The sequence below is a fragment of the Larus michahellis genome, chromosome 3, assembly GCF_964199755.1.
Source record: "Larus michahellis chromosome 3, bLarMic1.1, whole genome shotgun sequence".
NCBI lineage: Eukaryota > Metazoa > Chordata > Aves > Charadriiformes > Laridae > Larus > Larus michahellis.
This window is the reverse complement of record NC_133898.1, coordinates 111245383-111270021: the sequence shown is the minus strand read 5'-3', so window position 1 is coordinate 111270021 and position 24639 is coordinate 111245383. Positions and strand designations below refer to the sequence as shown.

At 40.6% G+C, this 24639-nt stretch overlaps 1 protein-coding gene across 30 annotated transcripts in view; it reads left to right on the top strand.

The window, feature by feature from the left end:
* Positions 1 to 24639, top strand: part of MYT1L (myelin transcription factor 1 like) — a 317723-nt gene that overhangs the window by 274029 nt on the left and 19055 nt on the right. For all 30 annotated transcript variants that reach the window (XM_074581746.1, XM_074581742.1, XM_074581758.1 and 27 more), the window contains 3 exons: positions 7982 to 8044; positions 12907 to 12990; positions 14333 to 14554. In XM_074581746.1, the coding sequence (XP_074437847.1) occupies positions 7982 to 8044; positions 12907 to 12990; positions 14333 to 14554 (369 nt within the window). The remainder of the gene's footprint in view (positions 1 to 7981; positions 8045 to 12906; positions 12991 to 14332; positions 14555 to 24639) is intronic.

The following is a 24639-nucleotide window of genomic DNA, read 5'->3' as shown; positions in this document are numbered from 1 at the left end:
CCTGGCACAAGGATGCAATGTGTACCCAGTCATCTCAGCAATGTGAGAGGACCACAAGCAATGCAGACTAAGGGAAAGACAAAATCAGCTGGGAGAAAAGAGCAGGAGGACAAGAGGGGTGATGAAAGAAGAGATAATGGAAAGAAACAGCAAAGAGGAGGAAAGAAGAAAGAACTGTTGACTTCAAGGTTATTAGAGATCATGAAAGGAGGAAAGGATGAGGGAGGAACAGAGAATGAAGATATCAGCCAAAGAGGACAGAGAAAAAAGAAGTAAAAGGGAGAAAAAAAAATTTAAAAGTGACAAGAGACAATGAGGAAGAGAAAGGATCTGGAAAAGGAAGCAGGAGAATGTGGAAGAAAACCGCTGCAGAGAAATACGGATGGAAAGCAAACCATGGGGTGAAAGCAAATGGAGGTTCTTGCTCCTCTGTAGAAAAAAGGATAAGAGATTGAAAACAGGGAGAAAGAGGCAAGTAAAGAAAACAGAAGGAGTAAAATAAAGAGTGAAGAAGCATGTAGATGTGAAGCTTCATCGAGAAAAAATAAGAGAAAATAATTCCATCCTAATAAAAAGTTTTTCATTGCAAATTCAGAGATAGGTTGTGTAGGTAGAGGGTTTTGTCTAGGTGTCCAAAGAAAGAATCAACACTTTAGAAATTCAGAAGTCAAATGCTATGGTAAAAAAATAGACGATAAAAGACAACAGCGTAAAAGTGGAAAAGCATCTGTGTTCCTACTGGAATTAGAACAGAGAACAGCTTTTCTTCTGGGTCTTCATGAGGAAAAGGATCAGCAGCATTCCCACTTCACATACTTAATTAGAGCTTGAGAATCTACCAAAATACCTGGGACTGAAAATAAGATTTAGAGATTTACATATCCAGATTGCTTTCACAGAGCTGGCTAGAACACTAATGGCTGGGAGGCATTGCTCTGGCTGCTCAGGAAGGTAAAGGCAAAATGAGTTGCTGGTTTCTGTCCAGTTCCTGTTAAATAGGTGTTTTCATAACAGTAATCACAACCCTGACTGTTACTGACACACCCGTGGCCAAAAAATCTCTGCTGAGGACCAAACTGCTCTGTTTATGATCTCTTTTTTTCGCCCTGGAGTGCTCCCTGCAGGTCAGCACTGAGTGGCAGAGGAAGGAACTGGAGGAAAACTTGTTCTCTCTTTTGGCTTCTTAAATAGTTAAAAAAGGGACTTGTTTTTCAAGAGCTGCAATCCTCTTGTTTTTTGACAAGCTCTCAAATTTGTAGAGGCATAGACATACAACAAACGTACCATACCTTACAGAAAACTCCATTTCTTAATTTGACAAAGCTTCTTCTCATCCCTTCCCTTTCTTGCTCACTCCCCTTTTTTTTCTCCTTCCTCACATAATCAATTCAGGGAACTGCAAACACAGTATCTTTACAGGTTTGCTTTTGTAACCTTTTGTTTCTGGACCACCTGACTAGAAAAAACTCCACAATATTTTGTTTACGAATCTACATGTAGTTTCAGAAGACATATGGCTTTATAGCTGCAAACAGAGCGTTGAATAAGAATCTCTACTTCTAGCCCGTTTTCCTCTTCTTTATAATGCCATTTAGCCTTTCTCTGCCCCAGTTTTCCTCAGCCAAATTCTTCCCTTTTTCAAAGCAGCAGTGTGAGATTTTATCCATTAATGTTTGTAAAATACTTTCAGATCTTCAGATGAAAGACAGAAATGCAAAGTATTATTGTGTCTGTCTTCCAGCCTCCCAACCTATGAATTCCATTCCTGGTGATTCAGTCAAATAAAACAGAATCTCAAATACATGGAAACCATCAGACAATAAAAAATTCTACATTCTGCTATGAAAAAGTCCCACAGGAAACAATTATATTTCTCTAGCCTTTCTGAACCTTCAACAGAAAATCACAGCTCTACTATAAAGATTGACAGCATGATGAAAATAAAACTATGGGAAAGATATAAATTTCTATTAAATCCCAGTTCTTTTGCATCGTGGAACATTCTGAAGAACCATTCTGCATTTTTGCAAAACTTACTGGTTTACTCCCCCGTTCAATTCAATATGATTTTTCTTTTGGGTTGCTAGCTACATCTGCTTTCATTATTTAATTAGTAATTTATAGGATACATATTCTGTCTGGTAGACTGTATATGTGTGTTCATTTACTTACACAAGGGAAGATTGGATACACAATGTAGTAGGTGCTAAGTGCTGTAAACTAAACAATAAAAGTAAGATCAGTCTTTAGAGCTGGTACACCAGCTTACTAATAACAGATCATGAAAGGTATTTTGTAGCTGCCCATTGCAATTGAATACCAGTATAGTTTGGTGGGTCCTAGAAAGGATTACTGTCTGATGGCTCTTGGCATGGCCAGTGTGAGGTAAATTAATGGCTTAATTCAGTCCCATGGGAGCCAATTTCCTCAGCACAAAAATAAAATGTCGAAGCAGTTTGCCATAATCAGAATTAGCAATCCTCTTCACCTTTATCAGACTGTTATTATTTCTTTATTTCTAGAGTGTCCACTGAGTACTATTATTAATCCCCCAAGAGCAATAGCTAAAAAAAGTCCACAGACAATGTACGAACCTGCCAATTCATGTGAAAACTACAGTCTGACTTAATAACGTCATGCCCTTTCCTTAGTGAAGACCAGGCTGCAGTGGTAAGGGCAGTGAAGCTGAGAGTGGGCGGAGGGAGAGGGTTTGGTGCAGGGCATAGCAGGGGCCGAGGGTGATTGAAGGGGCAAGAGACAGAGAACAGAAGAAGTTATATTGGCTACAGCTGCTGAAAGTGCCTCTGATGATTAAGGTAAACATTGTCACCCTACTTAGCGAAAAATGCAACCATGTGTTAAAATGACCTGACTCTTGTTCACGTGGTGTGCTGGATTTGGGCTTGTATAATTCTAGATCCAAGGTTTCTGTTTGGATTTGTACTTATAAACTGGTCAAACCTTAAAGACAAGATTGACTGAGGTGGAAATAGAATTCACTGTGTTGCTGAATCTCAACTGAGGGTTTCTGAGAGAGAGGGAGCCAGAGCCCAAGCCTGAGCCCAGGCACTGAGCTGTGGTCAGGCTGCATGCACTGAAAAAAATTCCATGAGCTCTGCTTCCTCCATAGGGAAGTGCAATCCTTCTGGTTCCAAACAGCTGTTGTAATTTTGTGGTAAAATCTCTAAAAGTTTTTTTTTAAAAAAAAAAAGACGCCAAGGTTTTCATTATATTGCAGATAACTGTATCTTTGTTTTATCGGTATTTTTCAGGATAGTTTGTGTTTTAAAAAAAAAATTTAAATTAAGTCAACCGAAGCTATACACAATAATGAGGACAAAACTACTTCAGTTCTGTCTTGGCACCTTTGTGTAACATCCTGTTTGGTCTCACACTAGCTGAGCTGTGTATTATCCAAATACGTAAGATACATGTAAGCTTATGTAGCTCCTGTAAAGCTAGATAAAAGCCTGGGAATATAGGTTTAAATGTGTATCTTATTTGTAGTCTGCTATGCTGATGTGAGCTGGTTTTTCTTCTGCGCTGAGTTTGCAGCTCGACTTTTAACCATTGGCATTTGGAAAAAAAAACCTCCCAGAGCCCATTTGGGCATTGCAGCCATTTCTTCCCCAGTCCCAAGAAGTTCCTTCAAGCTGCCGAAAGTCTTTTTTAATTGCTGCACACCTTCGGTCCTGTCCCCAGTGAGGAATGGGTACTAGGGCTTAAATATATTTATCTATTTGGCTCTGGCCTGTTTTTCATTCCTGCTATTGAATCTAAGCCCAATACTGAATCCAGCTGCCACAGCTGTTGCTGCTCTGCTGCCTGGCCTGTTTTCTGCTTATGCTTATGTTCCCAAAAAAGCTTCTCTGGGATGTTATGTGAAATGAATGGGACATCAGGGTGGTGCTAACTGACAAGCACCGACAAGCTCTTTGATTTTGCTGGATGCCCTGAGTTTGTGTGAAGTGTTAGTGTTATATGTTCTGAACCTCCGTCTTTACAGGGTGAGTCCCTTTTGTCACCTCACCCTTTACAGTACTGAAGTATTTCCTTTGCTGCAGTAAGCTATTATGTACAGTTTACAAATAAGCTTCTGATCCTGCCAAATTACATTCACTTTAAGTAAGTGAGGAAACCGTGTATCTCATTTTCCACTTACTCTGATACTCATTTTCAAAGGGTTTCACATCATTTGCTTATTATAAGCACCTGTACATACATTTTTCTAGCATTGTTGCATGTACATGTGTTTAGTTAAGTCAAATACATATAGGCAGTAGTTGATAGTAAAGTAGTAAGGTATATGCAAGTCCTATGTATGACCAGACATTCTGAAAACAGAGACTCACAATTCCAGTGGTACAAGGGATTCTAATTGTCTCCTTTACCTGATCTGCTTAGGATAGCAAATAAATACTGTAATAACTTTATAGATGAAACAGACTGCTGTATAACTGCATCCTATATTTCACAGTGGTTATAAGCACTGGAAACACCAGTAAATAGAAATGTTCCGGGATTTTAAAATGTTCTTATCAACTGCACTAAACCCTCATTTCATCTGTTACATTTAGGTCAATATAAGCTTATGAGACTTGAAAACAAATACTATAGTGCCAAAATCAAAATCTGAACGGTCTTTCTAAAATCCTTGCCCACATAAAAAATCTCTTTGGGTTTAATCAAAAGTATGATTTTTAAACTGATGTGAACTGTACAGAGCCCTTTGTGAAGATTCTCGGTTTAATTTACAGCAGGATGATTTCTTCTTTAACTTCAGTTCCTTAAGATTTTTTTAAATTACACAGAAATAAGCTAGTTTTTAAATTGTGTAAGACTGTCCAGATGGTTGAGGTGTAATGGTCTAATTTTAGGACTTATTGATTGGATATACTGGTGCATCTTATAAATGCTGTTTGTTAAGACACTATTAATCATGCATGCCTGCAGCAAAAGTCTTGGAAAAGATAAGAAAAACCGCTGTGGAGTTTTGATAATAGCTTATTCTGAAATAATAGCTTATTCACGCACCAGTACAGGTTGGGGGCTGACCTGCTGGAGAGCAGCTCAGCTGAGAGAGACCTGGGAGTCCTGGTGGACAACAGGATGACCATGAGCCAGCAATGTGCCCTTGTGGCCAAGAAGGCCAATAGCATCCTGGGGTGCATCAAGAAGAGTGTGGCCAGCAGGTGGAGGGAGGTCATCCTCCCCCTCTACTCTGCCTTGGTGAGGCCGCCCCTGGAGTACTGTGTCCAGTTCTGGGCTCCCCGGTTCAAGAGGGACAGGGAACTGCTGGAGAGGGTGCAGCAAAGGGCTACCAAGATGATTAGGGGACTGGAACACCTCTCTTATGAAGAAAGGCTGAGGGATTTGGGTCTCTTCAGTCTGGAAAAAAGACAACTGAGGGGGGACCTTATCAACATTTATAAATACTTAAAGGTGGGTGTCAGGAGGATGGGGCCAGGCTCTTTTCAGTGGTGCCCGGGAACAGGACAAGAGGTAATGGGCACAAACTTGAATATAGGAAGTTCCACCTAAACATGAGGAGGAACTTCTTTCCTTTGAGGGTGGCAGAGCACTGGCACAGGCTGCCCAGAGAGGTGGTGGAGTCTCTGTCTCTGGAGACATTCAGAACCCACCTGGACGCTTTCCTGTGCAACCTGCTCTAGGTGACCCTGCTCTGGCAGGGGGGTTGGACTCGATGATCTCCAGAGGTCTCTTCCAACCCCATGATTCTATGATTCTATGAAAAGGACTGAAAAGTCTGTAGAGGAAAATGCTGGTTTCAATTAGCATGGGTTCATAAAGAAGGAATCCTTGTAGTACCTCAGACAGACTGCAGAGGAACAGTCTCATGGCTCCTTGTTCACCTTTATTCATTTAAATGCGATGGATATTTAGAGCCAAAGTTTAGTCAATTCCTTTAATTAATTCTTATGTCCATATCTTTTGATTTAACATCTTTAGAGGCTTCAGTCAGGCTTTAGTGATGCAGCTGGTCTTGATGGAAGTAGGAAATAAGTTGAAGATCACTGAAGATGCCTAGCATTAAAAAAACACATGAAGCCAGAGGTTGTCTCCCTGCAGATATCAAAACATTTGCCAAAAAAAAAAAAAAATCCTGAGAACACCTAAATATTTAGATATGAAGTATTTAAAATACAAGATGCCCTAACCACTTATTTTTTAACTTAAAGTAATAGCCAAAATTTGTGCTAGCCATGTGAAGCAACAGCATAGAATGAATAGTGAGGGCCATACAGACTAAGCTATGACTTCTTCACCAAGGGCCGTATTTTTACCTAATTTGTATCAGAAGAAACTATACAAAAATTAGGCTTTTTATCTTGCCACGAGCAGAAAGATTAATGTGTGATGTCAACCTGTGTATTGGTCCTTAAGATATTAAGAATCACAATAATACTTATACCTACTAGTCAAGATCATGGTCTTATTCTTGGTCCTGTGAAAAGACTTAAAGCAAGAGAAAAGGAGAATTGTCTTCAAGGATGTTGTTTAGCCTTTTTGCCAAAGCACACCAGCTGTTTGTTACATAGAAAAGAAACTTCAGTGATGTAGTGAACCCCAGAGGTTTTACCAGCTTACATCCTGGAAGTGCTACCATATTTTAATGGTTTCTAATGAATAACTCAACTGGTATGGATGAAGACCATATGAGAACACCATTTAACAAATTCCAGTTTGATTTCTGTCTTTCAAGGTTGCATTAATCATGTTTGGAGTTTGGCTCTGCTGAGTAGGTAATGCTTACTGGCTTTAAAGGGCTAAAATTCAGCTTAATGCAATGTGACAGCCCCATTGCACTGAACTCTGGGTTGCTTAATTCCTGAATTTAAGAAACTTTCAAGTCTCTGCAGAAACCTTTGTGAAACAAAAATTTACCAGTATGGACCAACTTTAAGGAAAGCACACATGTAACTAAAAGGTGAAAGCCAAAGTCTGCATGAACTCTGGATTCAAATAGTGAAAGAATTCAACATTATGGAAATCTGATGTTTCAGAACGCAACATCTGAATTTGTGCACATGCTTTTTTGAATGTGAATGCTTTCTTCAAATGAATCTCTAAAGCATGGCTAAAATTCAAAACTCAGGCTCAAGAAATGTGACTTTTTGGAATTCACATAACATTCGCCTGTTCAGTAAAACGAATATAATTAATTCCTCCTTTGTCTTTTCTGTGATTTAGTGTAGCAGTTCCAATACCAGCTAATGATTTTACTTAGCATTATAATTTAGCTTATTCTGTGGTGATTGCAATCATCTTTGCAATGTAGAAAAACCCATCGATTTTCTTTGATGACTCCAATGTCGTTCAACCATTAGACATCCCACTGGTGGCTGTATCAGCGACTTCTCTATCTGGTGCTGTAGCTTGGTGTTTGGGGGTGTTTGGGAGTGTTTGGGTGGGTTACCATTTCTCTATGAGAGGCCAGCATTACTCCCCCATCTACACATTTCCTAAGGCATCTCCTTCGCTTCATGGAGAGGTGGAGGAGTATCTCCATGGCATGACCTCAAGACACTGTGCGGTGGGATTATAGCAATAGCTCTGATGGAAAAGAAAACGGCTTGCTGTAGTGTTAGCCATTACCTAAGTACACACACATTACCTAAGTACACACCCTGGGGATATCCCATTTGCTGTCAACCCTACTCGTTCCTGGTGATGTGGGGATGTCAGGCTGCTGCTGGAAATCTCCACTAATCTGCCGATACTAGAGATATCCAGAAAGTGTTTGAGCGGGCAGGTGAGGAGTAGCAAACAAAAACATTTTATGAATAAAATAAGTATGTTTGTCCCCAGTGTGGAATTAAGCTTAGGTTTAGCAATGGCTACAGATCCCTAGGGCTGGCACCTGTGGAATCAAGGACTGAGCCAATGAGTAATTTTTGATGGGCAGTTATATGTTTCCTGTCAATAACACTGCTCTATATCTCTTCCATTATTATTCTAGGTGTCCCACCCCTGGGTGTGATGGCTCTGGGCATATTACCGGAAATTATGCTTCACATCGAAGGTATGTAAAGAGAAGGTTTTGTTCTTTAAATCAAACAACTGAATGGCTAGAGACCTCAACAGACCTCTCTTCCCTCTCTCAATACTGAAGTAGGATTGAGTGCTATACATAGACACAGGTTGGTCTAACTCATCCTATTTATCACCAATGAATAACATTTTGCAGTTTCAGCATGGCTCACTACCCAAGTAGGTAGGAAGATATTTGCTAATATCTAGCAAAGTATTTGTAGAAAATCAATCCAGGTTTTCTATCTTCTCTCTTACCCCAGGGAAGCAATTCGACATTCATAAGTTTCTGCTGCTTTACATTTAGATGACTTAACTCTTCTCCTCACAGTCTTACCTTTTCTGGACTCAAATCCCGTTCCTGCATTTTCTTCCCCAGAAATTATATTTTCTGATTGTTCCTGTCAGTCTCTTCCAGACCGCCTCTGTATTTCTTGAAATGTGGAATTGGAGGCAGTTCTTTACCTCCTCTCCTAGCTGAAGCCTTACGAGCTTTAATCAGAGGGAAAAAGTACCTCTTTCATCTAATATGCATCATTCTTGTTAGTACATTTCACAATAAAGGTTGGCTTGTTTTTAAATCACAACAGATTCTACATAACTATGTCAAGCCAGAAGAAGAGAAAGAGAAATTTATGGATTAAAAACCTTAATTACCTAAACTGTAACTGTGATCCTTATCAAGGGCAAAAGAAAACTTCACATTTAGTAATTAGGGTATTGTTGGTAACCCCAAAGTGCATTACAGTGGTATCACTGTAGAGGTAATGTTACAAATGCTGTGTAATTAGCAATTCCCCTGTGGCTATTTGAGAACTATAAATCAGTAGAGAAGAGCTGCACCGTATTTTGTAAATAGCTATCCATTGTTCAATCAAAGAATAATAGTGTAGCCCACCTCTCTTTTTTAAGTAAAGGCTCTTCACTCCCCTGCATAGTAATACTGTTGAGTCTGGATATTTGCTTGCTTCACCAAGTCCCTGCAGTTTTACAGTTGGCTATAACTAGTCAATACACAAATTCCCCGTTTAAATGTATTGCCAGTAAAAGCAACAAACAGATTAAAGTCAAAACATAAATAACATAGACATTGGGAATGTGCCATACCTTTACGTGCTGTAAAAATGAAAGATCACAATAACAATTTCAGTAATGCACAGTTAAACATCAAAAGTACAAATAACATCATAAAGGAGAAGATGTAAACATTTTAAAACCACTTACATGATGTAAGAGATTAAATCACACTTTCAAAGGGATTTAAGGTCAAATTTAGAACTACATTTAACGATATGTGGATTTTTCAGCTCACACCTCTACCAGCAATATGCTTGGTGTAGCTATGCCCTGACTGTGCTATTTCAGGAAGCTGTTTATGTATTTGTTCATTTATTTAACCAGAAACAGGCAGGACAGTGAAGATGCAGAAGGCAAAGTGTCACAAACAAGAAACCTAAAAGCTAGCAAGGTTAGCTGGGGAGAATGACCCAGCTCATTTTTTGGGGTCATTTGGGGTCAAAAAAATGTCGGCTCATTTTTTAAACCTTTTCCTGGGCATTGTCTCCTGGTCACTGTAGGACCAGACCATGAGCTGGATGGTGTTACCTACCTGTAAGCTCCTGTAGTTTTGCAGATGAGTGCTGGACCAAGTTTTCATTTGATTCTGCAGCATACTCAGTACACATAAAGATATAAAAAGTAATTCTGCAAAACCAAGTGATGTGGAATTTGTCGAGTCCGTTGGGATTTAACACAGTCAACGTTTTGAAATGCCACCATATCTATATTGACCACATACCTCTCTCATTTCTCTTCCAAAATGCCTCCAGCAGCCCTTTGTCCTTGGCTGCCTGTGGGTATGGGGGCACTGACAGTGAAGGAGTAATGTTGTCTTTGCTTAAAACCACCGATGCCCCCAGGACACCCATCACATTGACATGGAGGTGGCCCCACACTGTTCAGGTCATGATATCTGTCGAGGCCATTTCTGAGGTGGTGAGGCTGGCAAAATGGGTGCTCTTTAAAAGGCCAGCAAACCAGTAGCCTAAATCTGGAGCTGTTCAGTATGAAAGACCCCACAGCACGTTCACAGTTAAGCTTTCTAAGTCCCACGCTGAAAATTAGCATCTACCTCTGCTTGCATCTGAGTTTGCATTTTTGTTTGTATTTGATACCATCGCTTACAACCCTTTCGGTTTCAGAAGGAAAGGAACCACAAACTTCTCTCAAATGGCTGCCAAGATGCCTAGGTATCATCTGTATTTAAAATGGCTGCTCAACAGCAAGCACACATGAAGGCAGAGTTAACTCTGACATAGCTCTCTGCAGTTCCACACACCCATTCAATGTATGCAAGAAGTTGTATCAGCATATACCGGTGCTGAATTTCCCTTGTTGTCTTTTATCTTCCTATATAAGGAATTAAACTGATATAAAAATGAAGTAATAAATATGTTTATTTTGTAATAGCTTTTGGTTATTATAGGATTAAAAAAAATTAAAGCAAAGGCTCATCCTTGACATATGTTTTCTTGGTGAATCTGCTGTCAGAGGAAAAATGAATTAATCATAACCTCAGAAGCTGTCTGTTGGAAATGTCTGTTTAGAGGACCTGAAAGGTCTTAGAATTTTCTCATAAATCATAGTGCCAGAATAGAAAGATCTATTGCAAAAAGATGATGCACCAAAATACCAATAAGTAGGTGATAATTAAATTGATTTAATATGTAGAAAGCATTAAATCATTAGTCAAGGCAGAAATTCTTCATTCAGATTTTGTTATGAAAATGTCACCATCTACAAGCATACCCATCTGTACACCTACTATAAAAAGTATTGCTTTCTGAGGCATTTCTATTAACTGTTTAGTTTTCAGATGCAAAGCCTGATTATTCTCACACAGTGGGTGCGACTAGTCTCACAGATAAGCTGGGGATATCTGTAACTCCCTCCTCTCCCCTTCCCTTTCTTCAGCCCAGGTTGTATGGGAGGCAATGAACCAGCCCGTTCCTCACCTGTCCCCTTGCCCCGGAGTCTGCTTCCCCTTATTCTAAATCCCTCAGACTCTATTCCTCCCGATTCTGTCTTCTTACAGATTATGATATTATTCTTTTCAAAGGAAACTATTTTTCAGTGCCACAGGCTTTCTGAGGTTTGGTTTGCAGACAGGGAACTCTGGTACTTTGGAGTGCACTATGCAAGTTGGAATAAACAGCAGCTTGCTTTAAAAAGGAAAATGGTCGGCTGCATTTCAACTAGAAAATTAAATGGGATGAGAGCACAGGCCCAAGCATCAGGTGCCTACGCTATTAAATTGTTAGCGTGTCCCCTGGCATGGTACTGACCCTGGGCCACTGAAACTCTCCCAGGCAATTCTCAGACATGATTTAGAGCTCAGCGTGGGTCCAGATCTTTCTCTATAAGCAACATGGGTGCAGCTGTCCTGCTTTACAGGGACAGAGAGTTTACCGGTACAGATGGGAGCTTGCTGGTCTTGGGTCGATATAGCAGTTCTAGGTCCCTTCCGCTTACCACTATAGCTGTAGCCATGCTGTCTCACTAAAAGTTGCTAGGTAATACACTGTGTCCAATATCCGGTGCTAACATTCCCCCTTTTCTTTAAATGACTTATGACTTTGTAGCACGTAAACTCTATTTCTGTATATTTTTTATTTACCGACACAGAATTCTGTCTGCGATTGCATCACCCTTTTCTCTGCTTGTTCCTCCCAGTCCTCGCTGGTCTTGACAAGACAAAATAACTGCAAATTTTGCTACCACTGTTTCTGTCTCTTCTTCCTGAAGACAGGACCTACTGTACAACACCGAAGTACCTTTTGTCATGCCGAAAACAAAAATTTAATCTTCTATTTTCTTTCTTTCTCTACGGAAATTTGTCTTTGGTGACACTACTTTGTCTCTCAGTACTTTTGAAGGTGGTGTTCTTTTGAAGGTGCATTTCTTTTTTAACATCGATATGTTGAGATAGAAATAACATTTAAATAGAGGACAAAGCCTGATTTTTGATAACCATATTTGTGTCCTCGGATGGCAAGTACTTAAAAAAACCTTTAAGTATTAAAGACATTGTCAAGTCTACTAAATGGTTTCTATAATGAATTTTTCATATGCAAAGGGAAAGCTGAACTTATAAAATCTTGGAATAGATATCTCTTTTTCCATCTTGTGTAGGTAAAAACAACGTTCTCAGTGATTAGTTAAATGTAACGTTACTTAACCTGACATATAACTTTGTCCCTACAAAATCTTTTTGTCTGGGTGAGTTCTGAGCACTTAAATTCTTTCTCAGGAAGGCGTTGTACAGCTCTGAGCTCTGCCGTGGTTTAATTCAACGGTTCTATAGGGTTCTTACATGACAATTGAGAAGGTTTGATAGGGTTTCTGATGTGCTCCCTGGAGAAAGCTTTAGTCCTACCAAGAGATCCAGAGACTCCTGTTTTTTGAGCCTATTCTTCCTTCCCTCTGAGACATACAGAGGACGTAATGTCTCTCAGCCCTGAAATGCTGGCTTCTTTTTCCTTTTAAAGCTGTCGCTGCTGGTGCTGAGTCAGCTGGAGGGATTATTAGGCAGAGAGTTTAAGAGCTGCTTTCCCCGGCTCCTCGGGGACCCCTGTGCGTGTGGTCTGCACGGTGCCTGCATCCTGTCCAGCATCACAAACTGAGATACGCGGATTCCCCCTCGCGGTTGAATTCTGCAGCTCTCCCTAGTTGAACCACTTGAGCTTTGATTTTGGAAACTGGACAGGATTACCTATTCTGCCGGTTTTTCAGATAGAAAGCGTATCTGTACCCAAGAATGAGAAATTGTGTTTTAAAATGTTTTCTTTCACTCAGTCTTTCAGGCTGTCCGCGAGCAAAGAAAAGTGGAATCAGGATAGCACAAAGCAAGGAAGACAAAGAAGACCAAGAGCCAATTAGGTGAGAACAAATATTGTCAAAGGGCCTTCATGTGTTTTATAAGGTCATATATGTCTTCAGCTTTTTATTAAGGCATAAATGTTATTGTGTGATAGTTATCCAAGAGCAGATGGCCACACTGATTTCTATGAGTGAACTGCAAATCAAGGATCTGTGCTGATTTATTCAGCAAAGGATACAATATTCAGCCAAAGATACCATCTTCTATAATTTACAAAGTTTTAAATATGTTTTTCACATGAAATTAAAAAATTACCTAGATCTGTATCTCCTAAATAACCCCTTAAACAGGTTTGCATATTGTAGACAAACCATACATGCTAGATAAAGTAGTTATGGGAATAGCGAATTGGTTATATGAGATTGCTGCAACAAATCTGACTGTTTATGTAGTCTGCAAGAGGAACAAATGCCTCCCTATAGGTCTTTGTTTCTTCTTGCCAGGTGCTCTGATGTAAGTGGCCACTGGAATCAGTGGATTTAATGACTGCTTAGACCATTCAGGACTGGATCCTCAGTGGAGAGCTGCAGAATATTTTAGTGTAGGACAAACAGTGAAATAACCAGTCTTGGTTTGACACCTGTTATGTAGCAGCATACTGAAAAAACATTATTTTCTTGAAACATTTCACTTTGAAGATCCTAACCTGTTCCTTCTAACCCTGGTTATTTGTTTCTTTAGAAGTATACAGGGCAAATGTATGGGGGAACTCCCAAGTAAGGAAAACCATCAGATGAATACAGAACTGCCTTCACTGATCTCTTTAGATTGTAGCACATAGTTTGTTATAATCTCTCCTATTCAGGGAGTGGTTAAAGGTGCTCAGCATTTCTGATGAGGCACTATGATCACTTCATACCTAACTGTTTATATTATTTTCATGACTTCAGACAAGTCTTCTTTAGATTCCGTACACATAAATAAAATGTACCGCAGATTATACTAAGTAGGGTTTTATGCTCATAGAGTTTTTATGGGCAATTTCCCTGCTGAGTGGAGCTCAGTCGCCAACATTTCAATTCCAGTGTGATATTTACTGTAATGAACGCCTGCAATTCAAATATATATCTCAGTCCTTTTGTTGCAATTGCACAATATCAACAGCTATGACTTTGTCTACTGGCTAGCCTCCTTACAGTTTATCAAAGAACATTTTTTTTTTCATATTACTGAAGTTCTTTGTGTAATTTTACCCACTACAGGGTAACTTGACTATTTTTAAGACCACAGTGCATGATTGTTCTTTTCTTTTCATGTCGGGTTTATTTTGACTTTGTTGTAGAGGCTACCAGGTATATGATGGCAAGACAATAAAGTTTATCTCATCTATCTGCTATCCAGATGTCCAGTTCCTGGTTGCGATGGTCAGGGTCATATAACTGGAAAATATGCATCCCATCGCAGTGCGTCAGGGTGTCCTCTAGCTGCCAAAAGGCAAAAGGATGGGTACCTAAATGGCTCACAGTTCTCTTGGAAGTCAGTGAAGACGGAAGGAATGTCATGTCCAACCCCGGGATGTGATGGCTCAGGACATGTCAGTGGTAGTTTTCTTACTCATCGTAGGTGAGTAACTATGGCTTATATTTTTCATGTATGCTTTTTTGTTTAAATTAGATTAGCAAGATTTGAAATGCAGCTTCTTCTCATGGCATTTCTCTCTTCCTTTTGAATTTCATTACTACTTTGAAAAATAATCTTCCTATATATGTTTGTAAATAACTGGAAATCAAGACACACAATCTTTTGATGCAAATCCTTGCAGGTAGACACCTGAATCTGAAACTACAGAAAATTACAGGGAAAAAAGTGTGCATGACAGTAACTGTAAATCTGCTACTGCCTTATTGAGTGACTCTGGACAAATTACCTCAGGACAGATTTTGTAATACACATTGTTGATTCCCAAACATCAAGGCATGGAACTAAAGAACTTAAGCAACCAGTTCCATAGAAACAAAGTACTTTTACTCATTTAGTAATGCAAATGTTTGCTCAAAACAATAAACGTAGAATAAAGCAGATTAAGTAAAACTAATGGAATACAAATATTTGACAAAAAAAAATAAAGTCAAATTTTTCATAAACCAAGCAAAAATAAGAGAACTTCAGTGATGACATTTTTCATAGCTTTTAAGAGATTAAGGAAGAGAAAGTGGCCAGTCTACTAGGGATAAGTCTTGCTGCCATTTTAGATATTAACTTATGAGGAAGCAAGGGTGTTCTTGGAGCTTTGGGTGGGAATCTCAGCCTGAACATGACTGTAATGCCAGAGCAAATTTCTTATTATATAATCACTAATATAAAACTCTGTTACTTCAAATATGTCAAGCTGATGTGCCTGATTTGTCACCCTTCCCCAGGCAGACCTCCGTTGAACTTCTGTACCTTTTAGTTAACTAAACCAACCTGACCTTGTTTTGTAGTCAGTCCTAGATGTAGAGGTGAAAAGTGTACCTCTTCTTCCTTCTCTTGCCTGTAACTATTGCCTTTGATTCTTTCTTTGACAGTCCTTTACAGCTTAACTCAAAAGCCTTACCCTTACTGCAACTCCAGACTCCGTGCACATAGTTCCTATTTATTGTTTAGGTTCAGAGCTGTTTTTCCGCTCAGTGTTTTTATGGTACCTGCCATGAAGGGATTCTGGTCCGTGACCTGATGTGCTACCTAAGTAGTCAAATGTGTTACACAGCCTGCAGCTCCACAGGCTTTAGGGAGCGGCAGATGCAAAAGCCCTGACCCTTTGTGCAGATGTCCACATGTGGATTTACGTTTCTGACCTTCAGTAAAATATCAGTATTAGCGTCCGTATTTCAGTTCAGTGTTATTCATAATGCTGTAACAGTCATTTAACTCATAGAGATCTGTCATTAAAATTTTTAAATTATTGTACCTTTAGTTTAAAGGCACAATATAATTAATGAGAGGTCATTTTCAAGGAGTATTTACATAGTATTTATATTTTCAAGGAGAAAATTCTTGCAACAAGAATAACTAAATTCTAAAAGGAACGTACTGATACTAAATTTAACTGTTCTTCAAAATTAGGGGGCAAATGGTACCAAGATATTTTTTTTTTTAAAATAGGAATGTTGGAATAAACATAGAATAGAATAAAATTTAAATTCTTTTTGAATGTCCTTAAATATGACATTTAGCCACATAGCAACCATGTGCTTTCTTGAGTACTATTATCTTAAGTAGAAACTGAGACGTGTAAAGGGCTTACTTTATAAAACCAAGTTTTGGGCAAAAAGATACATTGTTAAAGGAGAGCACCAGAAGATGAAAGTTTGCTTAAAAAGAATGACTGAAGTAGACTTGTCTTGATGTAACAAAACGCCAATATTCTAAATTGTTGTGAGCAAGTTTAACAATTTCTTGAAGCTTCCATAAGCTATGGCAATATTAATAACAAGCCGTATTATTTTAAAAATATTATTAATTCTTGTAGAATTCTTAAGGTGCTGTTAAAAGGGCTTAGTTTGTTTGCTCACACAAAGAAAAGTGCTTGGAGCTGTTTTAAATGCCTTAGGATAATTTATGTAGCCTCCAGCTGTTGCTCAGAAAGGTAGGTGCAGTGTCATAGTTGTCAGCCTCAATGGTATATCTTCTCAAATGGCATTTCATGCCTGTATATGGACAAGTGAATCAGACTCTGCACGTAGCATTGAACTTCAGAACAATTCACCTACCTTAAGAATCTGCTTGTAGGTGAACAAGGTGCATTTACTACACTTCCAGTGAACGGATTCAATAGATCCTGGAGAGTTGTTCACTTCACTTGGTGAAGTAGAGACCCGCCTTTGATCAGAGTTGTACCCTAGATGTCACTGAGTGTGTCAACAGGGAGTGGGATTGCCCTGCCAACAAATTAGTACTTTACGCCATTTGAGGTGTTCGTAGTGCATGCAAGATGGCCATACTGGGTTGGCAAAAATGACTGAAGACTTGTGAGACACTCCCATTGTTTAATTATGACAGCTGAGAGCTGAACGTGATTTGCAGGGTGTCTGTAAGGGCCCTCGCCTTCTTAAATGAATGCACCCCAGAGCTCCATGGCAGCTTTGACACATAGTTCCCATGCAGACATTTAAATCTAAGTGTTTTAATTTGGAGTTCAATCCCACCTAAATTACAGACTATGCATTTCCTTACCTAAGTATGAAATTTCCCCTCACTTTTAGTGTATCCATTTTAATAGGCTGTGGCCTCATCTTCTAACAACATTTTGCTATACAGCTATGGCTGTAAATCTCAGGTGCCGCCTTCTGAAGAGAAGCAATGCCCTGTCAGTTACACATTGAGACCAGGTTTATGTACGGTCTCTTGCAGGTACAGCTGTGTTCAACGTGTGTGGGGAGAAAGCAGGGCTATGACCATTAATTGTGTCAATAAAGGCTCCTAGGGAAGTAGTAGTTAAAAGTCTTCTTTTTTGCCATTACAGCTCGCTTCTCTCCTAACACGTGATTTTTCTTCCTCAGTACAAATATTTTTCTATCAGCAGACTTCTCTAAGCATATATATTAATTGCACGTGTAGTTGTCCGTAATGTGTTATTTGAGTTTTTTGTATTCTGCCATTTATACACAGCTGTTAATATGCTATTATCCAAGCAGCTGTAACACTCTGGAAACTGGAACAGCAGACTGGCTCGTGAAAATGATGCCAACTGTTGAATGAATTGAGGTTTTTGAGGCAAAGATTTCTTAGAGCTGCTGTTGCACTTTGTACACATAGTGTCATTCCACTGATATCAGTGGAGCCTGGAGGTGATCCACAAGGGCTGGTAAATCAGTACTTAGTTAAAAACCTGCTCCAACTGGTATCCCGTAGTCTGGAATTTAAATGTATGCATATTTGTACGTACATGCTTCTGAAGCAGAAATAATCAGTCAATAGAAAAAGTCACAAATTTCAGTAAATTCTGAAACCTACCCTATGAACAAAGGCACCAACAAAGTTTCTGTTTTTTCTAACATTTGCCGTGCCTGTCTGCAGAAATTCCTATGAATAGTTTTATTTTGTCAAGAAGTTTGCATAGGAAAGAATGGAAACAGAGGGTTATCAGGAGGGACCCGAAGCATAGAATTAAGAGTGCTATGCTTCAAAAAGGAGCCTGTGCTAGCAGGAGCGGCCAGTGTGAAATTAGGTGACCTATCTGCAATATAAAAATGAATTGGAAGGCATGTAAGCATGGAGCCAGTAGACAGCTAAATGAAATAGCTTATAATGAAATGTAAATTGGTTATTATACTGTAGCTTTCCAGTGTGGTTCTTGAACAGGCCATTACATCCTCATATTTGATTTAAGAAGATTTTTCTGGGCGGCATCATTTCTAGTGCTGTGATTAGTGGGGACTTTCTCAGGATATACTTGGATTTAGCAACTCTGCTCCTTAGTGCAGAAGGGAAATGTGCTTGTGCTGACTTCAGTGGACATTACATGGAGAAATGCCTTTTCAGATCTAAAGCAATTTCTTGCTCCCATCTCCCACTTTTATTTAAAGCAGTGTTCACCCATTTCAAACGCGGTAATGTAGCTTTTAAATTCCCTTTGCTATGTGGTGGTTTAACCCCAGTTCAGCCCCACACAGCTGCGCACTCACTCCCAGCAGGATGGGGGAGAGAATCTGAAGGGTAAATGTGAGAAAACTCAGTTGAGACAAGGCAGTTTAATAAGTAAATCAAAAGCCACGCACGCAAGCAAAGCAAAACAAGGAATTCATTCATTACTTCCCATCAGCAGGCAGGTGTTCAGCCATCCCCAGGAAAGCAGGGCTTCATTGTATGTAACGGTGACTTAGGAAGACAAAGGCTGTATCTCTGAATGTCCCCCCTTCCTCTATCTTCCCCCAGCTTTTATTGCTGAGCACGACGCCATATGGCGTGGGATATCCCTTGGGTCAGTTGGGGTCCCTCCCAACTCCTTTTACACCTCCAGCCTACTCACTGGTGCGGTGGGGTGAGAAACAGAAAAGACCTTCACTCTGTGTAAGTGCTCTCAGCAACAGCTAAAATATCCTTGTGTTATCAACGCTGCTTTGTGTTGATATCCAAAACATAGTCCATACCAGCTACTATGAAGAAAATTAGCTCTATCCCAGCCAAAACAAGTACAAAAATATATGCTAGTAGAGCCATAATATACAAAAGATGATCAAATTATAAGTATGTTCCCCATTTACAATCTAATGCTAAATAGGGATAAAAATGTGGAAAAGGGGAATTTTTCTTTAGCGCACCTGTATCCTCGATGAGGACAATGGGACAATGGGACTCCAAGATCCATAAACAAGTTTATAGAACAGGATTTGTATTTCAGCAGCATTGGCATGCCACTGTGTTTGCAAATATCTAGATGTGCTGGCAGGAAGTAATGGACATAGAATAGAATCATAGAACAGTTTGGGTTGAAAGGGACCTTTAAAGCTGATCTACTCCAAAACCCTGCAAATACCAAGGACATCTTCAACTAGACCAGGTTGCTGAGAGCCCCATCCAACCTGACCTTGAAGGTTTCCAGGGATGGGGCATCTACCACTTCTCTGGGCAACCTGTGCCAGTGCTTCACCGCACTCAGCATAAAAAATTTCTTCCTAGATGTAGTCTAAATCTCCCCTCTTTTATTTTAAACTCACTACCCTTTGTCCTATCGCAATAGGCCCTGCTAAATAATTTGTCCCCATCTTCCCTGTAGGCCCCCTTCAAGTACTGAAAGGCCGCAGTGAGGTCTCCTGGAGCCTTCTTTCCTCCTGGCTGAACTACCCCAACTCTCTCAGCCTGTCCTCATAGAAGAGGTGTTCCATCCCTTTGATCATTTTTGTGGCCCTCCTCTGGACCTGCTCCAATAGGTCCATGTCTTTCCGGTGCTGAGGGCTCCAGAGCTGGACACAGTACTCCAGGTGGGGTCTCATGAGAGCAAAGTAGAGGGGCAGAATCCCCTCCCTCAACCTGCTGGCCATGCTTCTTTTGATGCAGCCCGGGATACAGTTGGCTTTCTGGGCTGGCTGCAAGCGCACATTGTCAGCTCATGTCCAGCTTTTCATCCACCGGTATCACCAAGTCCTTCTCGGCAGGGCTGCTCGCAGTCCCTTCATCCCCATAATCCCACATCATCCAATGCCTTTTCCCTTCTGAAGAAATGTACATAGAAATTGTGAGATGGTTATTGGAAATGTTTACATGTCAGTTATGGGATATCCACTTTATGTATAAGAAGACTTAGTTAATGGGAAGGCTGTCAGAATGCCTGCAGAAAGATAATAGCAGTTCACTCAGTTCAGCCATTGCCTCACGTGCATGTCCTGAGGTGAAGGAGCACTGCTAGTGTTGTTTCCACCAAAAATTCTAGATTAGTCACAGCTCTGAGCTGCACAACTGCGTTGCTAAGCCTGAGACCAGGCAGATTAGAAAAAGATGAAAAGATAAAAACTCAAGACAGGAGCTGCCCTCTGCAGCTGCTTGTTAGAAGCAGGGAGATACCAACACTCACACAGGTCCTCGGAGAACCTCTGAGCTCCCAAACACTCAAAGCATTCGTGAGATGGGAAATATGAGGGAAGATGGATGCTAGAAATAGATATTGTCTGAAAAAAACTGAAAGGAAGCTCCTGAAGGGAAGGTTTGCAAGTGTCACCTATAGTCAAACCTCCTGCTGCTCAGGGCTGCAGCCTGAGCCTGTGTCCATAGAGTGGCATCTCACCCAGGGTTTATCTGGGGCGGGTGTTCACACGCAGAGTGCCAAAGGGCCAGTAGCTCCATAATCCAGATGCTCTGCAGCTGCAAACATCTGCTGGTGGCTGTAAATTTGCTCCTAAATTATTGTAGAGCTTTCAGTCTTTGTTTGCCTGAAGTCACACCCGCTCTTAGCATCAGCATTTCTCAGCTTCGGCACTTAAAGACATATAAATACTTAGGATTAGTTCAGCGAATTAGTCTTTTAGAAATGAGCTATATGGTTACAAAGAGCATGAGAAGGCCTCAGGTTATTCTGATTTTTATGTTTTGTACTTATGCTTGCAACCTCTGTTGTTCGAGCAAAATCAGTCCTGAAGAGTCTTGGACCTGAAATAGACTTTGTGTTAATGCAGTGTTGTACAAGGCCCACAAATGAGACAGCAGGACTTACAGTACGATAAGTTGTCTGAGATACTAAATGCCACCTGCTCCTTTCAGTTCATGGAGAAATGAAAGTGCCCCGAATTTAGGTGGAGGTAGTCAGTTCCTAGCTGGTGTCAGCTTTTTCGGCAGATAGGAAACTTATTTGAAATAAAACCAGAATTTAAAAAGACGTTTTCTCATATTTGCAAATAAGTGCAGAGAGGAGAACTTAGAAGCTTTATTAAACAACTGAAAACAACTGAAAATATGATGTAAAGTTATATCAGATCTGAGATTCCGCGTAGATAGATAGATAGATAGATAGATAGATAGATAGATAGATAGATAGATAGAGATATATATGATGCAATGTTCACTATGGACTAATGCAAATTACAGATATCAGAAGGTGCATACTAATACTGTGGTTCGGTGCTGTGAACCACAGTGCAAAAATGAGATATGTCATGATAAAATACCTTGTGTAAAAACAACAAAAAAAAAATTCATAGAATCATAGCATACCAGGCTGGAAGGGACTTCAAGGATCATCTGGTCTAACCTTTCTTGGTAAAAGCAGTCTAGATAAAATGACCCAGCACCCTGTCCAGCTGAATCTTAAAAGTGTCCAGTGATGGGGAATCCACCACTTCCCTGGCGACATTATTCCAATGACTGATTGTTCTCACTGGGAAAAATTTCCCTCTTGTGTCCAATAGGAATCTCCCCAGGAGTAACTTGTACCCATTACCCCTTGTCTTTTCCATGTGACTCCTTGTAAAAAGTGAGTCTCCATCTTCTTTGTAGCCACCCTTTAAATACCTGAACATGGTGATAAAGTCTCCCCTAAGGCTTCTTTTCTCAAGGCTGAACAATCCCAGTTCTCTCAGCCTTTCCTCATATGGCAGGCCTCCCAGTCCTTTGATCATCTTGGTGGCCCTTCTCTGGACCCTCTCCAGCCTGTCCACATCTTTTTTGTATAGTGGGGACCACAACTGAAGACAGTATTCCAGGTGGGGCCTGAAAAGCACAGAGTAGAGTGGGGTGATGCCTTCTTTATCTCTGCTGGTGATGCCCTTGTTGATGCAACCCAGCAGCTTGTTGGCTTGCTTTGCCACAGCACACTGTTCGCTCATATTGAGCTTGTCCACCAGGACCTCCAGGTCCCTTTCCGCAGAGCTTCTCGACAGCCAGGCAGATCCCAGTCTGTGCTGCGCTCCTGGATTATCTTTTCCCAGCTGCAAGGCCTTACACTTGTCCTTGTTGAACATCATAAGGCTCTTGTTATCCCACTCTTCCAGCCTTTCCAGGTCTTCCTGCAGGGTGTCTCTCCCTTCTGAAGCGTCTGCTTCCCCACTCAGTTTGGTGTCATTAGCAAACTTCATTTGGATAGACTTGATCCCATCATCCAGATCCCTTATGAAGATATTAAACAGCGTTGGGCCCGGTACCGATCGTGGGGGACCCCACTTGTAACAGTTGCCAGTTTGAAAAGGAGCTATTGACCACCACCCTCTGGGTGCAGGCTGTCAGCCAGTTCCCCACCCACCACGCAGACCGCTTGTCTAGACCATAACACACCAGTTTTTCTAGGAGGAGGCTGTGGGGAACAATATTGAAAGCCTTGGAGAAAGCCAGGTAGAAAATGTCCACCGTTCGCCCCACATCAACCAAGCAGGTTGCTTCGTCGTAGAAGGCAATCACGATCTGCCCTTGGTGAATCTGTGCTGGCTTTGCCCTATCACATGCTTCATTTGACTTGTGATGGCCTCTGGGAGGATTCGTTCCATAACGTTCTGAGTTAACTTCTGGCCGAAGTAAAACTGATGGGCCTATCGTTTCCTGGATCCTCCTTTAAGCCCTTCTTGTAGATGAGGGTGACATTAGCCTTCTTCCAGTCTTCTGGGGCATTCCCCGATTTCCATGACTTCTCAAATATTATGGAGAGTGGCCTCACCATGACGTCAGACAGTTCTTTTAACACCCTTGGGTGGATAGTGTCAGGGCTCATCTGTTTGTAGGGGTCAAGCTCCTGTAATAGTTTGCATACCAACTCTTCCTTCACTGGCGGTGGGTCTGTGTTTGCATCAACCTGTATTTTTGTTCCCAAGTCCTGGGGCCCAGTGGTGCTGGTAAAGAAAAGTGCTGGTGAAGAAAGTATTGAGAACCTCTGCCGTTTCAGCATTGTTGGTGGCAATTCACCTCTCCCCTTTACCAGCAAGCCAATATTTTCCGTCTGTTTCTGCTTGTTGTTTACATACCTGAAGAACCCTTTCTTGTAGTTTTTGACGTCTCTGGCCAGTTTCAATTCGAGCTGAGCTTTTGGTTTTCTAACTGCATCTCTGCATTCCCTGGCAATGCCCTTGGAGTTCTCAAGGGGTATTTGTCTGCTTTTCCATCTCTGGTATGTTTCTCTCTTGGTTTTGAGCAGACTCAGCAGCTCACAGTTACGCCAGTTGTGAGCATCCTTGAAAACACAAAGAATCCAAACTGACAGATGAACTCTCAGGATGCTCTAAACTTCTGAAATACCATGTTTGTGAGGAATTTGTGTCCAGCAATTATATCTGTAGGGAAAAAAAATTTAAAAAACACTTTTGAAAGGTGTTCCTATGCTATGTTAAAGATAGATAACTTTGAAAATGGTAAAAACTGTACAGAGAGGAATTTTTTCTTCTTCCATTTATCTATTTATGAAACATAAATACTGTCAAACTGCAGATTTTTAAGAAGCTTTTAACATGCAATTCATTAAATTATTTGAGGGCATGTATTTCTAGCCAGGTCTCTTGTCAAATCAACTCTTGACCGTTGTTTTATGTGTTGCTACAGTAAGTTGACAGAGTGACAGATTTGAGTAAAAATTATATAAAAAAATAATTCACTCTTAATTCTCATTGTTTCACTTTTTCCCTGGTAGGTTTTTTAAAGTTGTTTAGGGTGTTGGTTTGTTTTTAATCTGCCCATCATCCCCCCCGCCATTGAGTTATTTTGCTCTTTCCCACATCTTATTTTTTTCCTACAAGCAATTCAGCAGGAGGAAGTCGTGCAATATTAAGAGCATAGAAGAACTAGCCAAACTCACTGCATTTAACAGTAATTCCAACCGACAATGATAAGCGTTGTCGTGGTGACGTTACTGAGAGATGACAGACAGGCAAATGTGCTGACATTTCCAAGGCAAGGAGAGAAACATGGCAATATACATAAAGAAGAAAAATATTACATTAAAATCCGTGAGGTGGATCCTGCAATACAAAGGATTTTTTTACTTGGGAATTTTGTGTTGCTGGAGGGAAAAGGGTCTTTCTACATCGCTTTTCAATACCGTCCTCTTCCCATCCCCCTCCTCTCCTGCTGCATCTGTGCTGCCCCTCTTCCCCTCTCTGTCCCCATGGTCCTGATCCGTCTTTCTTCGTACTTCTGCACTTCAGTCCTCAGCATTTGTGGTACCTGGCCCTCAAGTAGCGTCTTCTGAGCGCAGGCGGAACAGGACAGGTGGTCTCACTGGTGTGGCTTCCAGCAAGCAGCCTTCTGCTGCGGGCCCT